The 24,321-nt window shown below is 39.3% G+C and overlaps 1 protein-coding gene across 4 annotated transcripts in view; it reads left to right on the top strand.

The window, feature by feature from the left end:
- The window catches only part of slco4a1 (solute carrier organic anion transporter family, member 4A1), a 33,117-nt gene extending 22,957 nt beyond the window's left edge, over positions 1 to 10,160 (top strand). For all 4 annotated transcript variants that reach the window (XM_004565502.6, XM_004565500.4, XM_004565501.5 and 1 more), the window contains 5 exons: positions 1,169 to 1,319; positions 2,675 to 2,850; positions 3,216 to 3,280; positions 3,385 to 3,533; positions 4,312 to 10,160. In XM_004565502.6, coding sequence (XP_004565559.1) covers positions 1,169 to 1,319; positions 2,675 to 2,850; positions 3,216 to 3,280; positions 3,385 to 3,533; positions 4,312 to 4,482 — 712 coding nt within the window. In that variant the 3' untranslated portion in view covers positions 4,483 to 10,160. The remainder of the gene's footprint in view (positions 1 to 1,168; positions 1,320 to 2,674; positions 2,851 to 3,215; positions 3,281 to 3,384; positions 3,534 to 4,311) is intronic.
- The last annotated feature ends 14,161 nt before the right edge of the window (positions 10,161 to 24,321 follow it).

The following is a 24,321-nucleotide window of genomic DNA, read 5'->3' as shown; positions in this document are numbered from 1 at the left end:
CCCCCTCCTTGAGCCTGTTTCTGCTGGAGGTTTCTTCCTGTTAAAAGGGAGATTTTCCCTTCCTGCTTAATGGAGTGCTTGCTCCTAGGGCGTCGTCTGATGGGGTTTCCTCTCTTTTTTTGCAGGGATTCACCTTCCTTGAGGCAACTGTTGCTATGATTTGCAACTATATAAATAAAATTGAATTGAAATTGAATTAAATATAAATCCAATCATATTTCATTTGGATATCTTTTACCACAATGTTTCTCAGTGCCACACCATCCAGCCATATCAGAGATTATTTTAGATGTTCTTGCACTTGCTGCCTACTCACCCAGTGAATATAAGTATTGCTTTAGTTCCAGGAAAGTAAGATACCTTTGCAAAGCATTGGGATATTGTCCACAGACATTCTGATAGGCCTTTTTAAAAAAATCCAAGTCCAACCATTATAATCACTGATCTGAATGAGAAGGATGTCAGGCAGATACATTAGAATGATTATCTTCTTTGTCCCTTGATTGCCAAGACTTAGGAGAACAGTTTAATCAAAAGTAAAATTAAATTTTCTGATTGCAAAGTGTTCTTAGGTTCAGGTTAACTCCAATGATGACTCTGAACTTATAGGGTTAATTAGATTGGGGATTTGTGCTTTACCACTTAGGATGTATTGTACTCTGCAGATGGACACAAGGCCAAGACTAATGTACCCTGGGCATGTGTGCGGCTTCAGTACATGCAGAAACACTAGTTGTAGTTAACAGTTTCTTTTTACTTAATCTCCACACACCCATTTATCAATGGGCACATTGCTCCTGTAAGCGAGCTTTCTTCTCACTGGCCTTGACAGAATGTTTGATCAGCAGATTGGAAGTCTTCTGTGCTTGCAGACAGAGCTGTTTATATGACATTTATCCTCTTACATAGAACAAAAAGTAGAACAACAATCTGAAACCAAGAGTTTAGAAAACGTTTAGACTTTGTGGCTTTCTCTTTTGGCTCGGTGTAAGGAAAAACTTTGCAATTTAACTTGCTTTGTTTATTGTGAGCATCAATCACTGGAACAGTAATCAGTGGTTCATTCTAATACTGAGCTCTAGTGATGTATCCTCATCAGTTCTATCACGCTCTCCCCTCATTTGTTTCCTCTCATTTCTGTCCTTCTTTCTCTCCCTCCTAACTGCAGCTCTTCCTTAGATGTGGGCTGTAATGCAGGCTGTAGTTGTGTCAGAGAGCTCTACAACCCAGTGTGTGGGGCAGACGGTGTGATGTATTACTCCCCTTGCCATGCTGGCTGCACCTCCATTAACCACACCCAACTCTCAACGGGCAAACAGGTATCGCTCACACTTTGCTCACAGGGGAAATTACACCATATTTTTTAGACAGATTGGGAAATAGCAGAAAGCCTGAGCTTTTACAGGGGATGGCTTTGTGATACACATGTGTCTGATAAGCTAAAATCTTTTCTTTTGCAGAAATGATGCAATCTGACTGTTTTGAAATATTGAGTTATTTTACAATTATTTCAAACTCAGGAGCAGAAAAATGCACAATCCTCTGTGGCTCACTTTCATTGATACATTTTAGAATAAAAGCTGAATTTTGCAGCAGAGCCACTTACTGCAGTGCAAAAAGTGCATTTTATTGACAGAGATGCAAAAAAAATATTGCAAATATGAAATTATGTACAATGTTTAGGATTATATCATATCTTCGAAGAGACTTAAAAGAGAATAACTGCATACTGATTACATGGATAGATACAAGATTTTATATACTTCATAATATATTTATAAATGATTATTCTGATTTTTATGATAAAAATTCTCTGCTGTTTAGTCAAATCCACTGGTGTCCCAGAGATGTGCACAAGATGCTCTTTAGTGTTCCTGTGATGCAACAGTTAAAAGGGTTCCAACTTGTTATATTTTTACTCAAACCACAATCTTTCTCTGAACTAGTCAAAGTAACTTTGGTGCCTAAGCCTAACCAATATCCACCTGCCTACAAAAAGAACCTTAACATTATACTTTACCTAACCTTGGTTTGTGTGCTATCAGCAGTCAGATAGGTGTTTGAATGATAGAGTAAATATAAGGTTTTATTTACCTAAAGTAATACATCAGAAGATATCCCAAAAAGAAAGAGAAGACAGGCCGGGTGTTGATAGAAGCAAAGATTGTCCAGTTCCTACCAGGGACCTGCAAGACAACATAGAGGGGACACACAAAGGGAAACAATGTCACAATGTGCTCTTTAAGAGTCAGTTCCAGCCTTAAAATAACAATACAGATAAAGTTAACGAAAACTACAAAATCACACCTGAGCAATGCATGTGACCAGTTTCTCCATACAGGGTGTGTCTTAAAGCCATTATCACCTACAAAGGCTTATGTATGAAGTATTAAATACATAGTAGTAAGCATGTTCATGGACTGTGTCCATTCTCATTATTACACACATATATTAATTTATGGACATCTATATGGTTTGATTTCTTGCATGTGTAATTTGGTTGGGTTGTTATCAACATTTGGGGAGAATTTCATGTCAATATTATGTTTAGAAATTAACTTAGAAAACTGGCAACGTGTTCAATAACTATATAGCCCACTGTATGTAGAGACTGAAGTGTGTTTCAGTAGTTATACATTATACATTTATATCTGGCTTATGTTTTCGCCTCTAGGTGTACTCTGGATGTAGCTGTGTGGTGGGTAATGTGTCATGGGATGAGGAAGGCTTCGCTCTGGCAGGGAAGTGTGGCAGCTCTTGCCATCACATGCCAGCCTTCCTCTCCTTGCTTTTCATCATTATCAGCTTCACCTTCCTTTGTAGCATCCCAGCACTCACTGCCACACTCAGGTAGGTGGCCACACTTAAACCTCTGAATGTACTAAATATGTATCACACTCTGTTTCATTTATTAATGTCATTCATTTGAGCTCTAAGCTTCAAAGTATTTCTTAAACTGTCTATCTTTAACAAAATTCTAGTATAATTTGAATTTGTGAATAAAATAAACAATACATTTTTAATAATACATTTAAGCACCTTGAGACACTCTATAAATAAAATTGATAATTAATAAATTATTGTATTATTTGTTTAGTTCAGTGTGCTACTGTTATTATTCTCTCTAAGCAACTCTAACCACATAATTTCCTTAGCGATTAATAAAGTATTCTGTTTCTGATTCTAATATGTCTGGCTAACCCTGCCCTCCATAGGTGTGTACCTGACAGTCAGAGATCCTTTGGACTTGGTATCCAGTGGATTGTAGTGCGCACACTTGGTAGGCCAAGTGCATTCTTTATTTAGATTAACTTTTACACAGATGCCCATGCAAAATCAAAATGCTTTATGTTCTGCCATTTTGTCTCTTTTTTCTTCTCGCAGGTGGTATTCCAGGACCCATAGCCTTTGGCTCAGTGATTGACCTATCCTGCTTAATGTGGCAGGATAAGTGTGGCGAGCAGGGATCCTGCTACCTTTATCACAATTCAGCCATGAGCCAGTACACACTAGTAGCTGGAATCCTCTATAAGGTATTAATGATTCATAGGCGAACAGGTTGTTTGACGGATTTTTTTCACTCCCAAATGTCTTTTAACCGTTTATCTTTTTATAGTGTTTTTTTTTTTTTAAATGAAATATAAAACCAGATAGGGTTACTAAATATTTTCCAAGATAACCAAGTAGCTAAGTTTAAAACAAACATACTTTGCATGCAATACTATTCATAACAGTTTCTATTTTTCAATCAATCAAAATCACTAACAGGATATTAATAGGTATTGGCCTTGACAAGTTCAAATACATTGTAAGCAACACTTACTGCGTGATTTAATAAGTGAATCTATGTATATGTATTCCACCCAATTCCTGTTTTTTAAAGTCTTTAAATATGTATGCTGCAGAATCATCCTCTTAAATAAAGAAAAAGAACAGTTTAAAGAAATCATTAAAAGGCCAAATTTTCCTTGACATTCATAGCCATGAGTGTATATAAACCTCTGACTATACCAACATTAGCATTTCAGTGTTCTCAGTTTTGTTTTTGTTTGTTTTTTAGTTTAATTAATATTCTTAATTTTTTGCTTTGTCCACTCATTTTATTGGCACAGAGGAGGCATAGCAGACAATTCTTTAGTGATTAGTGTAATATTTTGTTAAACGTCTTCAATTAAAATGATATCACTTTACTATGCTATAGCTAATTTTTTGACATTCCAGTGACCGACTGTATGTCAGTAACTTTGAATTAGTTGTGCAAATTTGTCATATTTTGATCTCTTTCACATCTTTATTCCTCCTCTGTTTCAGGTTTTGGGGACCATCTTTTTCCTGGTAGCCAGTATCCTGTACCAGCCTCCCCCAGAGTCACCACAAAGCAGCTGCGAGAACACCGACCATAGCATGGAACACTTGAGCGACCTTCCTGTCAAAGATCTCCCTGAGGACGGCGTTATTGTCAACCTGCATGCCAGGCTATGATGGCAGGGATCATCTTGTGTATGTGTATGTAACAAACACCCCCAGAATGCCTTCATGCACACACAAAAAACACCATGACTTACAATGGCACGTGATGACGTCTAACATGCTGCTATCTTGACAGAAAACCCTGCTATGAACGCGTGGGTGTGAGTGTTTCGTAGCAGGGCCAAGCCACACAGGTTTTTATGTAGTTTTTTATGTACTAAAATTCTACAGATCTCTATAATCAGTTCAATTGACTCCATACAGTGTGAGGTTCATGACATTTGTGTTTCATAATTCAATAATCCTCAAGAACCAATGAAACACCTCAGACCTTTGTGGTATACAAAGCGTTTACAGTATGAACAAAAAAAAAGCAACCGGTCGGTTATTTTCCACATTACTGGAACAAAATTACATATTTTGTTTTTTTTTCCTACAGACAAAGCAATGGCATGTTATACTCTACGAGATCCCACAGCCAGTATTAATAAAACCAAATTAACTTCATATTGCTTGAGTCATTTAAAGCCAAAAGTCGTAAAAGGCTCATACCTACACTCACTTTTTAGACATTCAAAAGGGAAATATTGCCTTATTTTTCTCATCAATCTTCACTCAGTATCCCACATTAACAAATGCACAACACATTTTTGATGTTTTGAAATGTAAGACTATTTAGAACCTTAATTCTTTACTTCAATGAACTTCTTAAAGATTAAATACAGCCTCCAGTCTTCTTAGGTAAATCTCTTCTGGTTTTGGATACTTGGATTTGGACAGTTATTGGTAAATCACTTTAAGATATGTCACAGCAGATAGAAAGATCTGTGCAATGCTATCACCACAGTTATCCACAGGTCTTGTCCTGAAGGGATTCCAGCATTGTGGTCTGCCATGTCAGTAACTAACCTTAGCTTCATGACTTTACTGAAATTACTCTATGCTTGATTTTTTTCCCTTCACTCCATTAGCTACACAATAAACAGTAGAGTAATAAAATGCTGCTTCAGTGGGCGTGTCCTCAGAGATGCTTGATCATCCTCCATCCTCACTTACAGTGATTATAGTCACCTTGCTGTCCAAGGTACTTTCTGTTTACTTTCTCAGTTTGAGTTTTGGTTGTTTTAAACTTGTTTCTATTCACGGGAATTAAGGCTGCTGTGGTCACATTCACGTTCAGAGTGCTAAAAACAGTTTTATGCCCTTGTCACCAGAGAGTTACATACACTGACGCAGAGCTCTTTTTCTCTCTTTCTAAAATCTATCAGGCAAAATCAGTTTACTGCAGGCAGACTGGAGGCAGTTTATTTACTCTTAGCTACAACTTAAGAGCAAATAAAGGAAACAAGATAATCACAGTTTGAAGGGCCATAGCAACAACCCAAATGCCCTTTTTAAGTGATATATTCTAATTACTGGTGGTAAATTCTAAAACAACATTAGGTCTGTGTAGGTTACTGAGGGTAACCTGATGATTAATGCCACTTAAATGTTCAGATTTATTTCAAAACACAATAAAATGTCTAAGAAGCTGAAGGTGCAGTATACTATCAGGATATTATATATATTAATATAACCACACCAGTATAGCAGCACAAATGTATTTTCCATTAGAAAAGCACATGCATATCTATATAGTTACTTGGACGTGCATAAAGAAGACTTGCACCACTTATGGTCTTATAATAAAGATTAGTTTGAAATAAAACAAGAAAGACAAAACTATGATGTATTTCAGATGAAATAGAGAGTTCTGTATAGAGATTATTGCTCTGTTTGCCAATTAATTAATATTTTCTTTAATGCTTCTTGCCCATGGAAATTGCTTGGCTGCCCATTTAAAACAAATGAAAATGTGTGTTAACGGCAGCATTTAAAATCTGTAACCTATTCAGATATGATGAACTTTGCCACAAGAATTTGTGCCATGACCAACAGACCTTTTTCACAAAAACCTGTTGACTTGTCTAGGCACAAAAAGCACAATTGATCATCCCTGTAAAACATGAAAGCTAGAAACCTAAAGCAAAAGCACTTATTAGTTATTAAAATCCTTTGTTTTTACCAGCACATGGGGTCGCTGTAGCTCAGGAGGTAGAGCAGGTCCTCTACTGACTGGAGGGTTGGTGGTTCACTCCCCGGCTGCCCCAGTCTGCATGTCGAATATCCTTGGGCAAGTTGCTAAATCCTAAATTGTATGAATGTGGAGCTGAATGTTAGCTAGAAAGCACTTAAAAACGTAGCATGTTGTATAAAGCTCGTTGAGTCCTCTGGAAGAGCAGAAAAGCGCAATATAAGAATCAGTCCATTTACCATTCAATTTGCAATGCACCTCTACAACCAGAAGGTGGCGTTAGTGGATTAGAACTAGTGATGTTTCAGTCGCGAAAGAAACGGCTCTTAGAGCCGGATCATTTGATCCTTATCACTAGCCATAAGTTTTTTTTTCTTTCTCTCACCCTCTCTCTCGCACTTTTTTCCCACTTCACTCCGCACGGGAGCCTTGTGCTTTGTGCTGGGAAGAGGGGGGAGGGGCGGTAGTTACACTCGCACAGGAACAGAGTAGGAGGGAGAGAGAGAGAAAGAGACAACAACGTCACATTAGAAAGGTGTAGTAATCATCCACAACTATTTTCAGTTGCAGATGATAAAGGATTCAGAAAGTTTATTCATGCAGGCCCATATGACAGAGAATGTGCATCTTCTTTTTTTTCATATTTTAATTTGTATTTAATTGTGTTGTGGTTTGCAGTGTTTTGTGTTGTTTCACTTTAAATTTGTTTAAAAGGAAAAAGCTGAAAATTTAAATAGTTAAAAGTTGAAATGTGAATAGTTGTTTTTTGTATTATATGATTTATTTGTTACATTTTATGTGGAGTGAATAAATAAAAGCAAAATCTCCAGTGTTAAATTAACACTAGAGAGTGTCTATATGGGTCCACACCTCTGAGTGTTAAATACAACACTGAAAAGTGTTAATCAGAATCAGAATCAGAATCAGAATACTTTATTGATCCCTGGGGGAAATTATTTTTTGTTACAGTGCTCCATTTTAAACCAACATTAAGACAAGACAGACAATACGCTAACTAAGAATAGTACAATATATACATATATATACACATACATACATACATAAGTCACTTATAAATAAATATTTGGAAAAGAAACATGTGTAGTTGTAGCAGCAAACAGTGTGTTAAGTGGATGCGTTGTACAGGGAGATGGCCACAGGCAGGAATGATTTCCTGTGTCGTTCAGTGGTGCTTTTCGGTAATCTCAGTCTCTCACTGAACGTGCTCCTGTGACTGACCAACATGTCATGGAGTGGGTGGGAGGTGTTATCCAACATTGTCTTTATCTTGGACAGCATCCGCCTCTCCGACACCACCTTGAGGGAGTCCAGCTCCATCCCCACAACATTGCTGGCCTTACGGATCAGTTTATTAAGTCTGTTGGCATCTGCGACCCTCAGCCTGCTCCCCCAGCATGCAACAGCATAGAGGATCGCACTGGCCACCACAGACTCATAGAAAATCCTCAGCATTTTCTGGCAGATGTTGAAGGACCTCAGTCGCCTCAAAAAATAGAGACGACTCTGGCCCTTCCTGTAAAGTGCTGTGGTGTTTTTAGCCCAGTCCAGTTTATTGTCAATGTGTACTCCAAGGTATTTATAGTCCTCCACAATGTCAACACTGTCCCCCTGGATTGAAACAGGGGTCAAGTGTTTCCTGGTCTTCCTGAAGTCCACGATCAGTTCCTTGGTCTTTGCCACGTTGAGCTGCAGATGATTCTGCTCACACCACGTGACAAAGGAGTCGACCACTGGAATATTTCTAACATTTTGAGTTATTTTCCAGTGTTAGAAAATCAGCACTGCTCAGTGTTAGCCATTGTTAATCTTCAAAACTGACTAGGTTACTTTTAAACATATGACACTGTCAAAAGTGTTAATTTAACACTCAACAGTGTTGTATTTAACACTCAGAGGTGTGGACCCATATAGACACTCTCTAGTGTTAATTTAACACTGGAGATTTTGCTGTGTATATTTACAGTGGCACCTAGAGACAAAGCATGTACAAACTCCAAAACACGTAAAAACTCCAAAAAACGTACAAAACACAACAGAAGTGCTCCAGGATGCTAGGCGCGGTTCGGAGCCGAAAAGAGCTGGAAATCCCATCACTACTTAGAAACTCTGTCAAAATGTTCTAAAACATCAATGTGGACCAGGGCAAACACAAGGTAAAGTTAGCATGGTGCAAGTCTACTACAACTATGCACAATCATGTGAAAGAAGATTGGGGTTGGCAGTTGTCAACGAATCGTCAAAAGGAGACCAGTAAATATGAAGTTCTATTTTTGATGTAAATGCCCATCCCTGCTAATAAATAAAAGTTAAAGTTAAATGTAAGTTAAATTAATGTTTAAAGCATAAAAGTCATAAAAGTCATTATTGTGATCATATCAAGATCCAGGCAGAAAAGAACCCTTTTCCCCACAGAGTTCGTCTTATTTTTGCAACCACACGAGTCACCCCCTGGTGGTAATTAAAAATAATGCAGCTACATCCACATTGGATGTACTTTTTTGACCAGTAAACTACATTAATCGTTAATATATAGTTTGTGGATCAAACTATGCTTACAATACTGACTTCTAATACCATATAGACATTTAGAAATCAAAGCATCTAAACTCAAAGCCAAATGTTCCATTACAAAAGTTCTGCAGATTTACCTGATTGAAGTGACTTTGGCACCATAATTTTTTAAGTTATTTAATTAAAAAAAGAATGTTTAATTCTTAAATAAACACTGAAATAAATATACACAATGCTATTTTTTTTAAATTCTTTAAATTACTTATCAACTAAAAACAAGTCAGCTAAACAATAGCAGCTGGTTATAAGCTAACCTTATGCTCGCTAATGTTAGGCTCAAATGTCTTAAAAATCACACTTTCCATCTGATCAGCAGTTTGATTACAATTTCCTGCAATCTACTGACATCTAGTGGTGATATTTTGCACACTGTACCTTTATGTAGATGTAGAAACTCACTGATTGAGGAACTAGAACCACCCTTGCTCTGTGGAGACTCTTTACTCCCACATTTGGCTGTTTTAGATGCTGGTGTGACAGAGCCTTTTACAGAGTAAGTTGAACACTGGGATGTTGAGGGTGATGCTCAATTAGCACAACATGCAATATTTTTAAAAATGTCCCTGATTTGAATCTAATGATCACAATACTGTCTGTAAATGTGCCAAAGCACCTTTGCATAAAAACTCTTGTATTTAATTTTTATTCACTGACATTAAATTCATTATTTATTTATAATATGTCAGCACTCATATTTGTATTTTTGCATTAATTTTGAAATGAATAACAAGAATGCTGCCCTTTCTACACAAACAAACTCTCCTCCTGTCTGTGTCTTTTCTCTGATAGCATTGTTGTTATGTACTCTGCTGATGTTGAGGAGTGTGGCTGTCATGTAAATGTATATATGCAATCCTGCTTGTTGTGCTCTTTAATCAGTTCTCAATCTTTGACAACTTTATAAATTCATATTGTCTTTTTTTTTCTTTTGGTACTGTTTTTTTTTCTCTTTCTTTTATAATGATCTTTTTATGGACTGATTCATAGATGTCATTTTTCTTCTAATTACAAAAGCTGAACAGCTGATTATTTTATGTCTCAAGTATTTTGTGTGTGTGTGAGAGAGATTCAATGTTGGTCAATTAAATGTTATTTATTTAGTGCCAAATCACATTAACAGTCACATCATCTTTATACTGTGAGGTAAAAACTCTACAATAACACACATCAATTAAGGTTTGGAAACAGTATCACCACTAGTTTTAATTCAATTAAATTTTCTTTATATAGTGTCAAATCACAACAACAGTTGCCTCAAGGTGCTTTATATTGTAAGGTAGATCGTACAATAATACATACAGAGAAAAACCCAACAATGATATGACCCCCTGTGACCAAGCACTTTGGCAAAAGTGGGAAGGAAAAACTCCCCTTTAACAGGAAGAAACCTCTGGCAGAACCAGGCTCAGCGAAGGGCGGCCATCTGCTGCGAATGCTTGGGGAGAGAGAATACTGATAAAAATAACTCATAGAATTATAAAAGGTGCCACAGCACAAGTTTTGATTGCTTAAAAAGCACATTTGGCTTGTTCTTTTTAGGTTAGTTTAGTTTAGGTTTGTGGAAGGAAGGTCTGATGCTTTCTATCATTCGAGTCCTAAAACATCCAGAGGTGTGTTTTGGTTCACTTGCCTGCAGAAGAACAAACAATAGTTACATAAATCTATGTGGCATGACATATCAATGCAGGGTGTTGTGATAACCAGCTTGAATAAAGTCAGTATAAATCATAAACTGTATCCCCATCACAAGGTTCCTCTGTGCGTTACAGTGAGAACACCACACACAGAGAACCATCTGCTCATTTACTCCATGTGTCACAAAGACAGAGCAGAGCAAAGTGTGAATTTCCAATGGTCTGCCTGCTTATTTTTCTGTCTCAGTAGTCTTTTCTTCACAGCAGTTGTACTTTTAAATTGGAAAAAAATAGATAAATACTACTTTTTCATAAGACAACTGGTTGCCTTGTCTTAAGACTCACCTGTGAACACCAACCCACGCCAGTCAGAATCGCTACCTTCAAAATAGAACTGTAATCTAATCTAATTAAGTAGTCTAAATCTGTTCTGCTCTGGGACTGCTCTTAGAGCACAGTTGATTTCATATATAAAAAATAAATATTTTGTTTTTTGGCAACAGACTATATTAAATACCTGGAATTTGGTCCATGTTTTATTCATTCAGTTCACTTAGAACTCAGAGTGCATGTAATGCTTGAGAAAGTCATTTTGGTAGCTGAGTAACTTGTATTCGCGGACAGTCCACAGATATTTATTGACAGGAGTGCAAAAACACTCAGCCATTGCTTCATTGCTAGTCAGGCTTGGAGCCACACTCCTGGAGATGTGGCTCAGAGCCTGACTTTGCTTAGACCATGTGAGGTCTAAGCAAAGACAATGAAATGGAGATGTGACATCAAAGCTGGTGCTAGAAGTGTAGCTTCTAGTGGAAAAGCCTTTATAAAACCATATTTTGGGGCAAAATCATAAAAACATTTTTAAGGATTATTTTGGTTTTGCTTTGCTTTTTTTTTTTTTAAATATTTGCCTGGTTTGGCTCCACACATGCAGTTTTTATCCCTGTCACTATTAAAATGAAAGTTAATTTATGCTAACTGCCCAAAAAGGACACAGAGACAGACACTGGGTCTAAATCACCGCTAACGATGAGCAGTAACTGTGATAGTGTAGACTTGCGGTTAGGGATACTCCCATCTTACAGGATTAAAGTTTTTGTTAAGTTAAATAAGGAATATGTCTTTTCACTCGTTTGCTTGCATCCCTGGGCATTCAGGCTGATAATCCTTTCTTTTCTGTCACCTGGTCTTTCCCATAATGTGAAACTCTGCCATCATCACTCTGGTACAGTGCTTTTGCCTGCCTTCTGTGAATCAATCAGCCTCTATTCCTTGTCCTTTAAATCTCAGTTCTGTTCTGTTATTCTGCCTTTCAGTCTCGCTCCCAGTCAGTTCATTCTTGTCACTCAGAGAACCACAAGTCCTCATCCTCTTCACTTCCACCACCACCCTGAGACTCGCCTCTGTTATGTTACATCATTGCAGTGTTTTATTACTCAAAACCATTCATATGTGATGAGTTTCTTCAAATGGTGTCTCCTTAATAAACTGATAGCTGAGCATTACCATTTGGAATGAAGTGGGGCCATCTTACAGTCTGAAGATTAAATAGGCGACCACACAGAGAAAAATCTTTAACTATTCCGTTTCTCCAAGACAAAACTGCGACAATTAAACAGTATGAGATATTAACCATTTTCTTCTACTTAAGCCCTCCTGTGATTACAGATTGACCCCAATTTAAGTTACTAAAATGTTCTTTTTTCATTTCTCCCATCAGTTGTTTTAAGCTGTTTAAAATAATCAGCAAATTTGATTTGTACAAGGTTGCAGTTTCGATTTTAGTTATTTTTGCTATTACCTTTTGCCCTTTGCCTGGTATTCTCAATATAGTCTAGATTATTTAACTTGATTGACATATTGTTTTGCTTCTTATTTCTCATTAATGAGTAATGTCAGATAAGACAAATGACATTCTATCAGCAACTAAAACTTGTACTGGCCATGAAGAGAATAACAATAAGGCAAAAAACCAAGTGCAGCTTTGCCAAAATCAACAGCTGGGTTTATTATGAGAGAGCAGGTGCTCAAGGGAAAACTAGAGAAACAGCAGGCAAGCTGCTAAGCAGAGGGGCCTGTCTTGTGGTGGATGAGTGGGAAAATCATTTACATGATGAGGAAAAACACCGTAACGTTCATGGTACAGAGAACATCAAGCACAGAACCTGAGAGGACTCATCACACACAAAACTCTGGTAAGTGGAGCCGTTGAAAGTTTTATTCCTGTTGTAATAGTAATTTTACAATGTATGTTGAAGGGATATTATTGCCCTCTGTTGGTGTGTTTGTGCAATGCAAAGCAATAAAAGGTGTTCGTTAAAAACATCAGGTTATGGGCCCAGAGGTCGCCAAGGGAAGCTGCTAACACGTTTTCTTTTGGGAGTCATAAACAGAATTGTGGGATTCCCAATGGAAGATAGACTGTTTATTGACAAGCTGAGCGGACCGGAGAATTGGGCAACGTGGAAATTTCAACTGGAGCACCTGTTGAAGGCAAAAGGACTGTGGGTACTATGGTACAGGAGATAGAGCAGTTAGCTGCTGATTCTAATGCCCAAGCACGAGCTGAATTTGAACGGAAGAAAGAAAAGGCATTTTCAGTGCTGGTACTGAATGTAAGTACACCCCAATTGTACTTGATAACAAACTGTAAGACCCCCAAAGAAGCATGGGAGATGCTAAAAGCACAGTTTGAAAGAGATACTGTTGCTAACAAGCTATTTCTGAAGAAGAAGTACTTCCGGTGTGAAATGAAGGAAGGAGAACATCTCAATGATCATTTAAAGAGGATGAAGGAACTTACTGATCAGCTAGGGGCAATAGGTTCTGTAATTGAAGAGGAAGATCAAATAGTCACCCTTCTAGGTAGTTTGCCACCCAGCTATGCAACTGTTGTTACTGCTTTGGAGACAAAGATGGACAGTCTGACATTACAGTTTGTTCAACAAGCCTTGATAAATGAGGAACAAAAGCGAGTGCTTACTGACAACACCACTGTGTCCAGTAGTGTATCAGCGATGTCATCTCAGATGCATAGAAATGAACAGAGTGGATCAAAAACAGTGGGAGCAAACAGCTCCGACTCATGGAGATGTTACAAATGTGGGAAGGAAGGACATATCAAGCGTGATTGTCCAAGCATTAAAAAGAAATACAAGGCCCACAAGGCTAAAAGCATGGTGTATAGGACAAAGAGGACTCATATGAGGGAGCTTTTGTTGTAAATGAGTCATGTAAAAGTGATGCACAACAAGAAGAATGGTTAATTGATTCAGGAGCATCAAAACACATGACATGTGTTACGCCCCAGTCTAGGGGTACAGGAACGCAACATAAGTTTGAAAAGACTGCCCCGCCCTGGTCCCCAAAACCATACACAGAGGGAAACCAATTCCTTAGTGAATCGTGTTTTATTATCTACACTGCAAAAATGAAGCTCCAGGGTGAACAAAGGCCAAAATAACAAACAAAACAAGCTAAGTCAGGAGGAGGTGCTATCTAAAACCCTATGTGAAATCAAACATCAAACAAAAGACAAGCGCTACACCTAACTCCCTAACTGAAATAAACAGGAGAAAACAGTGCAAGGAAAAACAATACGGCAGCTCACCCCTTCTGTTGCAGTGCTATTTACAATGTGCTATGTACAATGAAAGCTAATATACAAAACTCAGAGAAGCCGCACAAATCACAAGCACAAAAGTCTCAAGTTTTGGAGGCCAGGGTCAGGTCTGCTGCTGCTGTCAGTGGCTGCCCCGGGACAACTGCTGGTGAGGGATTTGAAGAAGATCACATGGCCAGGGGACCAATCAGCAGCCGTCAGCTCATCCACTCCGGGACCTGCAAAGACTTAAAGGAACAGACAACAACAGCCACCAAAACAGATTATGGACAGGGCCATAACACCCCCCTTCCCAAGACCAAACATCTCCCCTAAAGATGTTTGGCGCTTAGGGGTTCCGAAAACCATGTGACAGCGCATCTGCCAGTACATTCTCTGTCCCTTTCTTGTGATGGATCTCCAGATTGAAATCCTGTACTAAGAGGGACCATCTCATGAGCCTTTGGTTAGAATTTCGCATTCGGGTCAAAAACACGAGGGGGTTGTGGTCTGTGTAAACAATGACAGGTGCTGAACTGGAACCGACATAGACCTCGAAATGCTGTAGAGCAAGCAATAGGGAGAGAGCTTCTTTTTCAATGGTGCTGTATTTCTGTTGGTGGGAGTTGAATTTTTTCGAAAAGTAACCAATTGGGTGATCAACACCCTGCCTATCCTCCTGCAACAGTACCGCACCTGCACCGTTGGCGCTGGCATCCACCTCAAGTTTAAACGGATGTGTGAAAACAGGAGCGGCAAGTACTGGTGTGCTGCAGAGGAGAGCTTTGGCAGACTCAAAAGCATTCTGGCAGGTGGGGGACCATACGAATGGTTTTGATACACTTGTGAGACTGGTGAGAGGTGCAACTACATCTGCAAAATTCTTACAGAAGCCACGATAATAGCCGGCCATACCAAGGAACCGGCGAAGCTCACGTCTAGTGCGAGGCACAGGGAAATCTAGGATAGCCTGGATTTTAGCCAGCAGGGGGCGCACCTGTCCCTGACCCACCTGCTTCCCTAGATAAGTCACAGTGGCCTTACCAAAGTCACATTTGGCAAGATTTAGGGTAAGGGATGCCTCTTTTAATCTTTCAAAAATCTCCGTGAGTGTTCCAAGGTGATCTGACCAAGTCTCTGAATAGGCTACAATGTCGTCTAAGTACACTTCACAGTTTGTGACACCACCTAAGACAATGTGCATAAGGCGTTGGAATGTGGCAGGGGCATTTCGAAGGCCAAAAGGCATGACGGTGTATTGGAGGAAGTGATCAGGAGTGACAAAAGCAGAAATTTCAGATGCACGCGGAGTGAGGGGAACTTTCCAATAACCCTTTAATAAATCCAGTTTGGTGACAAACTTTGCGGAGCCAACCCTATCCACACAATCTTCCATGCGGGGAAGAGGGTAGGAGTCGGGTTTGGTCACACTGTTCACCTTGCGAAAATCACTACAAAAACGTGGAGTTTTGTCTTCCTTCGGCACAAGAAGGCATGGGGAACTCCAGGCACTCGAACTAGGGACAGCAAGACCATTTCCCAGCAGGTAGGAAACTTCTTGCTGAAAAAGTGCACGTTTGGTAGGGTTCACACGATAAGCGTGTTGCTTGATCGGAGGGTGGTCACCTACATCTATGTCATGTTCGAGGACAGAAGTGCGAGAGGGAGTATCAGCAAACAGAGATGGGTAATTATTGATCAGAGAACACACATCGGTCTAAAGAAATAAAGAAATAAAGAAGTTCTACAGGACTACCAAGAGTTTTCAGAACCACAAACAGTAAAACTCGGTGATGGCAGAGTAGTTGAGGCTTTAGGTCTGGGCAACATAACAATGAAAATGTCATTCAGAGTTAGTAATGGAAAAGATGCCACAATGTATGATGTGCTGTATGTTCCCAAATTATCAATGAACCTTTTCTCAGTGGGAGCTGCTGCCAAGAAGGGAAACACAGTGAAGTTCAAAAGGACTCATTGCTACATAAGAGGAAAGAATGGAGCTCTCCATGGAATGGGAACACAAAGATGTGACGGCTTGTATCAGCTGGATATTGAGGGAAACTGCACAACCTGTCATGGAGTGTCAACTGCTTCAGTTCCAGCAAGTATGTGGCATCAGCGCCTAGGTCACACTACAAATCTGAAAAAAGTCAAAAACTTGGTAAAAGGAGTTAAGAGGAGGACATTTTTTGTGAAGCTTGTGTTGAGGGCAAATTATCAGGAAAACCTTACAAATCAGTGGGAGAAATACGAACAAAACGCAAGTTGCAATTAGTGCATAGTGACGTTTGTGGTCCTTTTCAAACTGAGTCACTAGGAGGAAAAAAGTCCTTTGTAACTTTCATTAATGACTACTCCAGATGTTGTAAAGTGTATTTCATAAGAGAAAAAACGGAAGTCCCGAGCAAGTTCAAAGAGTTTGAAAGAACCTTCTCAAATGAATGTGGACAGGGAGTAATAAGACTCAGAACTGACAATGGTGGGGAATACACATCTAAAGAGTTTCAAGAATATTTGAAAGCTCAAGGCATCCACCATGAAATGACTGTACCACACACACCACAGCAAAATTGGTTTGCAGAGAGAAAAAACAGAACTCTAGTGGAATCTGCTAGAAGCATGCTGTCACATGCAAAGTTGCCAAACATATTCTGGGCAGAAGCTGTTGCTACTGCAACTTACATACAGAATAGGCTCCCAACATCTGCTTTAAAGAACGAAACACCCTATCAGAGATGGTATGGAAAAAACCCAGACATTAGCCCTATGAAAGTATTTGGTTGTATTGCTTATGCTCATGTTTCAGACACAGAGAGAAAGAAGCTGGACAAAAAGGCAGTGAAAGTTCGTTTCCTGGGATATGCAACCAATGCAAAAGGCTACCTGGCTGTGGGATGAGGAAAAAGGAAAAATACTGAGTCGACGAGATGTGGTCTTCAATGAAACAGAGTTTAAATGCAAACAAAGTGAAAAAGATCTCGGTTTGGGGAATGAGGTGATACTACACACGGGTGAAAGACAAACAAGTACTGAGGAGACTGTCGCCAGTGAAGCTGCAAAAGGAGATCAGCGGATCAGAAGACCTCCAAAGAGATATGGATTTGAGGAGTTTGCTGATGTAACTACAGTTGATCATTATGCAAACATCTGTTGTGTCACAGAACCAAATACACTCGAAGAGGCTATGTCAGGTCCAAATGCAAAGGAGTGGAAAGAAGCAGCTGATTTGGAATATGAGTCACTGCTAGAGAATGGCACATGGGATTTAGTGGATCTACCAAAGGATCGCAAAGCAGTTGGATCAAAGTGGGTCTTTAAAGTTAAGCATCACAGTGATGGACAAGTGGAAAGATACAAGTGCAGACTTGTTGCCAAAGGCTATTCACAGATTTATGGTGCAGACTATGATGAAACATTCTCTCCAGTTGTACGATTTGGTTCAATTCGTACATTGTTGTCATTTGCTGTGCAAAACAATCTAAATGTGCATCAAATGGATGTTGTGACTGCATTCTTGAATGGACACCTGGAAGAGGAAATCTACATGGAGCAGCCAGAGGGTTACATCAAACCTGGGCAGGAACATCTAGTGTGCAAACTAAACAAGTCAATATATGGACTGAAGCAGTCTCCACGTTGCTGGAGCAAAGCTTTTACAGAGTTCATGAAAAGTATTGGTTTTACACAGAGTACTTCAGATCAGTGTGTGTTTGTTAGAACAGGTCAGGAGTTGGAAATATTGGCTGTGTATGTTGATGATCTGATTTTGATTGCAGAATCAGCAGAGAGCATGAAGACCTTAAAGGATACTCTGAAGAAACACTACAAAATTAAAGACATGGGTGAGCTATCCTACATTCTGGGCATCTCAGTGATCCAAGACAAGGACAAAAACCATGTTATGCTTCATCAGAGACAGTATATTGAAAACATACTACAAAAGTATGGAATGGACAGTGCCAATCCAGCAACTCCAGCTGACACAAATGTCAAATTAAGAAAGAGTGATGATGTCAGTCAACCTGTAAACCCAAGCATGTATCAGTCAATGGTTGGAAGTTTATTGCATGCTGCCATGGCCACATGACCAGATATTGCACAAGCAGTGAGTGTGGTGTCAAGGTTCAATGCAAACCCAAACACTACACACCTGACAGCTGTGAAAAGAATCCTAAGATATTTGAAAGGAACTCTAAACCTGGGGCTCAAATATCAAAGGACAGAAACAGGAACCTTGGTTGGGTATTCAGATGCTGATTGGACAGGTGATCAGGACGATCGACGTTCTACAACTGGAAACATCTTTCTACTTGCAGGAGGTGCAGTCAGTTGGCATAGAAACAAGCAACAGTTGCACTTTCAACTGCAGAGGCTGAGTATATTGCTTTGAGCCAAGCTGCACAAGAAGGAGTTTGGTTAAGAAGACTACTAACTGAGCTTGGAATGGAGACCACAGCAACAGTGATCCTGGAGGACAATCAAGGAGCAAAAAATCCAGTCGATCATGCAAGAACAAAGCACATAGACATTCGTTACCACTACATTCGTGAATGTGTGCAAAATGGACAAATCCAGCTGAAGTACTGCTGTACAGAAAACATGAAGGCTGACATGTTAACCAAACCACTGCCTAGACAAAAGTTTGAGTATCTCAGAGGGAAGATTGGACTGTGTTCAGTTTAAAAAGGGTTATCATATGCTTGACATGCCTATTCTATGCTTATGTTAAGATGTCATGCATATAACTGTAATGAAGAATAATAGTTTTGTCTAAGATGGACACAGTACATTTTTTTTCAAAACAAAAGAGAAAATGTTTATTTTCTAATAACACTGTGATATAGGTGCGTAATGTTGTTTTTTTTTTTTTTTGAAAGAAATAAGCAATGGGTGGCTGTATCACAGGAGGTAGAGCAGGTCACCTACTGATCAGAAGGTTAGTGGTTTGATCCCTGGCTCCTTCAGTCTGCATGTCAAGAGTATGAATGTAGTTAAGAAGCACTCAGTTTAGAGAAAGTGTATGATTGGGTGCGTGTGGCATGTTGTATAGAGAACTTTGAGTATTCCAGGAGAGCAGAAAAGCGCTATATAAGAATCAGTCCATTCACTGTCTGAACAGAGTTTTGTCATGTTACTTTTGCACTATCATGTTCCGGCACATGTTGTTATTACATGGCTTGATTAAGGTACATATTAGGCTGACATCTGGGGCCAGAGCTGAACTTGTTCTGGGCCAGTCTGCAACTGGCCTTGTGCTGGCCCATATGTGGATTACCTCTGGCAAACCTGGTCTGGGCCACCAAAGGGCTGTCATTCTTTGCAGTATGTGGGCCATGTGTAAGCACATTGTGTGGGACAGATCCAGGCCATACCAATTTTGCTATGTGGGGAGTGTCTCTTACAGGTTTTGCTGGTATCTGTTGTTTTCACAGTTATGCCCACTAGGGGGTGGTAAGCCACAATAATACAGTAGCCATCCTTATCAGTGTGGACATGGAATGCACAAGCAGTAACATGCAGGTTTACGTTCAATGTGCTTTTACTTTATTTCCACATTAAATAGCAATAATGGAAAAATACTTAGCATCCAGGAAATTGGCTTTTAGATGAGACTATGGCATTCCAAACAATTATTCTTTATATATCCATCCTTTAAAATGACTCACCCTCACTCTCGAAAGATAAACCAGTAAACACGAACTTGCATAGCCTCAGTTACCATGGTAATATTCTGAATATCCTGCTTATTTCTTGTAAATGGACAAGGATAAAGATGAGTGACTATAAAGCTATAACCCAGCATGTAGTCAGATCTCAGAATGGCTTCATGTGAGATTTTCGGTAAAGCAAGAGAAGTGATTTGACTTTTCTCTGTCTCTTCTTATAAGGCAAAGGAATACATAGGATGTTTAATAAACAGTGGCACACGGGCATGATGAATCCGCTTACTGAGTGGTGATGTACCAGCATGTTGTAAATCTTTGTGTCTTGTTTTTTTTAGTAGAAAAAGACCTATGAAAGGCAAGTGGTCATTCTTAGCCTCTCTGATTTGTTATCAGCACTGTTCATCACAGCACAACTTTATGCTAAGTAAAAGCTCATGGTGTACACTGCAGTGCAGGCTCACAATGCGGGCATCATGTTCACCAGGACTTTGTCATAGAGAGTTGTGCAGCAACATATTAACAACTAACCTTGTGCTGTAGATGACTCTCAAATGCTTTCCAGGCTAAAGTTTTGTCCCCTATCTACATCTTCCCTGTGCTAATGTGTTTATATTAGCCTAACCATAGCTCTGTAGACAGCCACCAGGTAGCACACCATTATATGTCAGCTAGTCCAAATTCACTAACCCTCAAAATATGACAGTGCTGCTAATTAGTTTTCCATCTTTATGTCCAAAGTAATAACAGAGCTGTATTTTTTGTTTATTTGTTTCGTGTGTGTGTGTGTTTCTTTTCTTTTTCTTTAGAAATACTTCAGTCTGAATATGTTATATCATCCTTAGATGAAAAGTAGCTAGCTATCTCCCTGCTGACTTATAAAATTGTGAATATCAGTTGTTTTACATTTAATCTTTGCAGAAAAAAGATGGATAGGAAGTACCTAAACCCAGGGGGCAGTACCTGCTAGTTGATAATAACAGGCACACAATCTTTCAAACCATGATTTCTTGCTATGTAATTAGATAAAATACACCCTTGAATATGAATATGAAATGTGAAAATGCACATTTGGTTGAATGCTGACCAACAAACATAAAGTAGAGTGTACCAAACTCAGCTTCACAGTGACCAGCAGGATGTCGGTTGCACAATTCCTGTCAGCATGCTGTCCAGAATTCAGGTGGAAGGATTTTTGAAGTGAAGTTAAATCAATCTCATGCAGAAGAATTGCTAAATTGGATATTTTCCTAGTAGGCAACATTATAGCAGCATGTTGCAGGAACTTCCATTTGGACAAACTGAGCGACACAAATTAAACTCTGGACAGAAATAAAAACTCTGGACTTTGGTCAGAAAATGATGTCATTTATTAAAGCAAACTGATTTTATGCTATGGCAGGTATGTGTATGAGACAATATGAAATGGGACTGAATGAAGCAAAAGCAAGAAAAGTCCATGAGAAAATCAGTTCCATACAGGAGACTTACAGATGGCAGTTCACTTTACAGAGCACCCAGTGACCAAAAGAATGCAGCTAAAAATGCTGCAATGGTCTTGGGATGGATCTTTGACAGTTGTTGAATCGCTTCTATCCAACCTGACAGAGTTTGAGGATCTGCCAGGAAGAATACCATTAACCCAAGGAGCCTTAAAAAAGCATTACCCAAGTTGACCTAAAGCTGGAGTTCCAACCGAGTATCATGATAAAACCTGTATAGTCATGCCGGTCCACTGTGTCAATATATATAAATGTGTTAATAATGTCTGTTTAAACACTTTCCTGTTATTATTTTCAAGTTAGCTTGAAATAAAAATAACTCTGTCTGCTGTTACTGTAGCTTACATCAACTTACTGCAACTTCTGCATTCACTCTTCATTATTTGAAGAGTTTCAGTCAGGTTTCAGAGCTCATCACAGCACAGAAACAGCTTTAGTGAAGGTTACAAATGATCTTCTTATGGCCTCTGACAGTGGACTCATCTCTGTGCTTGTCCTGCTAGACCTTAGTGCAGCATTCGATACTGTCGACCATAATATCCTATTAGAGCGATTAGAACATGCTGTAGGTATCACAGGTACTGCACTGCAGTGGTTTGTATCATATCTATCTAATAGACTCCAATTTGTTCATGTAAATGGAGAGTCCTCTTCACACACTGAGGTTAATTATGGAGTTCCACAGGGTTCAGTGCTAGGACCAATTCTGTTTACATTATACATGCTTCCCTTAGGCAGTATCATTAGAAGACATAGCATACATTTTCACTGCTATGCAGATGACACTCAGCTCTATCTGTCCATGAAGCCAGATAACACACACCAATTAGTTAAACTGCAGGAATGTCTTAAAGACATAAAGACCTGGATGGCCGCTAACTTTCTGCTTCTTAATTCAGATAAAACTGAGGTTATTGTACTCGGCCCTGAAAAGCCTAGAAATATGGTATCTAACCAGATTCTTACTCTGGATGGCATTACCTTGGCCTCCAGTAACGCTGTGAGGAACCTTGGAGTCATTTTTGACCAGGACATGTCCTTCAATGCACATATTAAACAAATATGTAAGACTGTGTTCTTCCATTTGCGCAACATCTCTAAAATTAGAAATATCCTGTCTCAGAGTGACGCTGAAAAACTAGTTCATGCATTTATTACTTCCAGGCTGGACTACTGTAATTCATTATTATCAGGATGTCCAAAAAACTCACTGAAAAGCCTTCAGCTAATCCAAAATGCTGCAGCAAGAGTCCCGACAGGGACTAGAAAGAGAGAGCATATTTCTCCTGTTTTGGCTTCCCTTCATTGGCTTCCTGTTAAATCCAGAATTGAATTCAAAATCCTGCTCCTCACATACAAGGTCTTAAATAATCAGGCCCCATCTTATCTTAATGACCTTGTAGTACCATATCACCCTATTAGAGCACTTCGCTCTCGCTCTGCAGGCCTACTTGTTGTTCCTAGGGTATTTAAAAGTAGAATGGGAGGGAGAGCCTTCAGTTTTCAGGCCCCTCTTCTGTGGAACCAGCTTCCAGTTTGGATTCGGGAGACAGACACTATCTCTACTTTTAAGGTTAGGCTTAAAACTTTCCTTTTTGCTAAAGCATATAGTTAGGGCTGGACCAGGTGACCCTGAATCCTCCCTTAGTTATGCTGCAATAGACGTAGGCTGCCGGGGGATTCCCATGATGCATTGAGTTTTTCCTTTCCAGTCACCTTTCTCGCTCACTATGTATTTATAGACCTCTCTGCATTGAATCATATCTGTTATTAACCTCTGTCTCTCTTCCACAGCATGTCTTTTATCCTGTCTTCCTTCTCTCACCCCAACCAGTCGCAGCAGATGGCCGCCCCTCCCTGAGCCTGGTTCTGCCGGAGGTTTCTTCCTGTTAAAAGGGAGTTTTTCCTTCCCACTGTTGCCAAAGTGCTTGCTCATAGGGGGTCATATGATTGTTGGGTTTTTCTCTGTATCTATGAAGCGCCTTGAGGCGACTTTTGTTGTGATTTGGCGCTATATAAATAAAATTGAATTGAATTGAATTGAATGTGCATTTCACTCAGTGTGATCATTCACTGGTAAACACTAATTTAATTTTACAGACAATTACATTTTATATTGAACATAAAAGCAATTCTGCCCTTCTTTAGTCTAGAAAACAGCAGACATTGTCATTTCATTCCAAAATGTTGTATACTTTAAATGTATACTTAGAAACATTCATTCACAGTGCAGGGAAGGAACAACTAATGTTGTACCACACACTCCATGTGTGTGGAGTATTAGGCAAAATTAATCCTCCACAACCAGTGTTGGGAAGGTTACTTTTAAAATGTATTCCATTACAGAATACAGAATACATGCCCCAAAATGTATTCTGTAACGTATTCCGTTACGTTACTCAATGACAGTAACGTATTCTGAATACTTTGGATTACTTAATATATTATCATGCTTTCTACAACAACGTGAATGTACTATTGCTGTGTGATTTATTACTGTTACTGAAGGTCCGCGACTCCAAACTGTAGTAAAGGGACCTCTGACTAATACGGCGGGGTCCCTGTCGGCTCGTAGCGGAAAAATAGCTTTACTTTGTCGTGTGGGTCAACTTTTCTTGCGAGAGACAGAGAGAGGCGTTGAAAGGCTGCTCCAACGGAACTTATTGTTTTCGGAGGAAAACACGAACACGGTGTACAGTCGAGCCTTAATAGCTCACTTACAACTGGGCTCGTCAGGCTCTCTTCTTGGCTGCAGTGGTTATTATTATATTTACATGCTTCCAGC

This window comes from Maylandia zebra, linkage group LG20 (genome assembly GCF_041146795.1).
Source record: "Maylandia zebra isolate NMK-2024a linkage group LG20, Mzebra_GT3a, whole genome shotgun sequence".
Taxonomy (NCBI): Eukaryota; Metazoa; Chordata; class Actinopteri; order Cichliformes; family Cichlidae; genus Maylandia; species Maylandia zebra.
The sequence above is the reverse complement of the archived record's forward strand: the minus strand, read 5'-3'. Positions and strand labels throughout refer to the sequence as shown.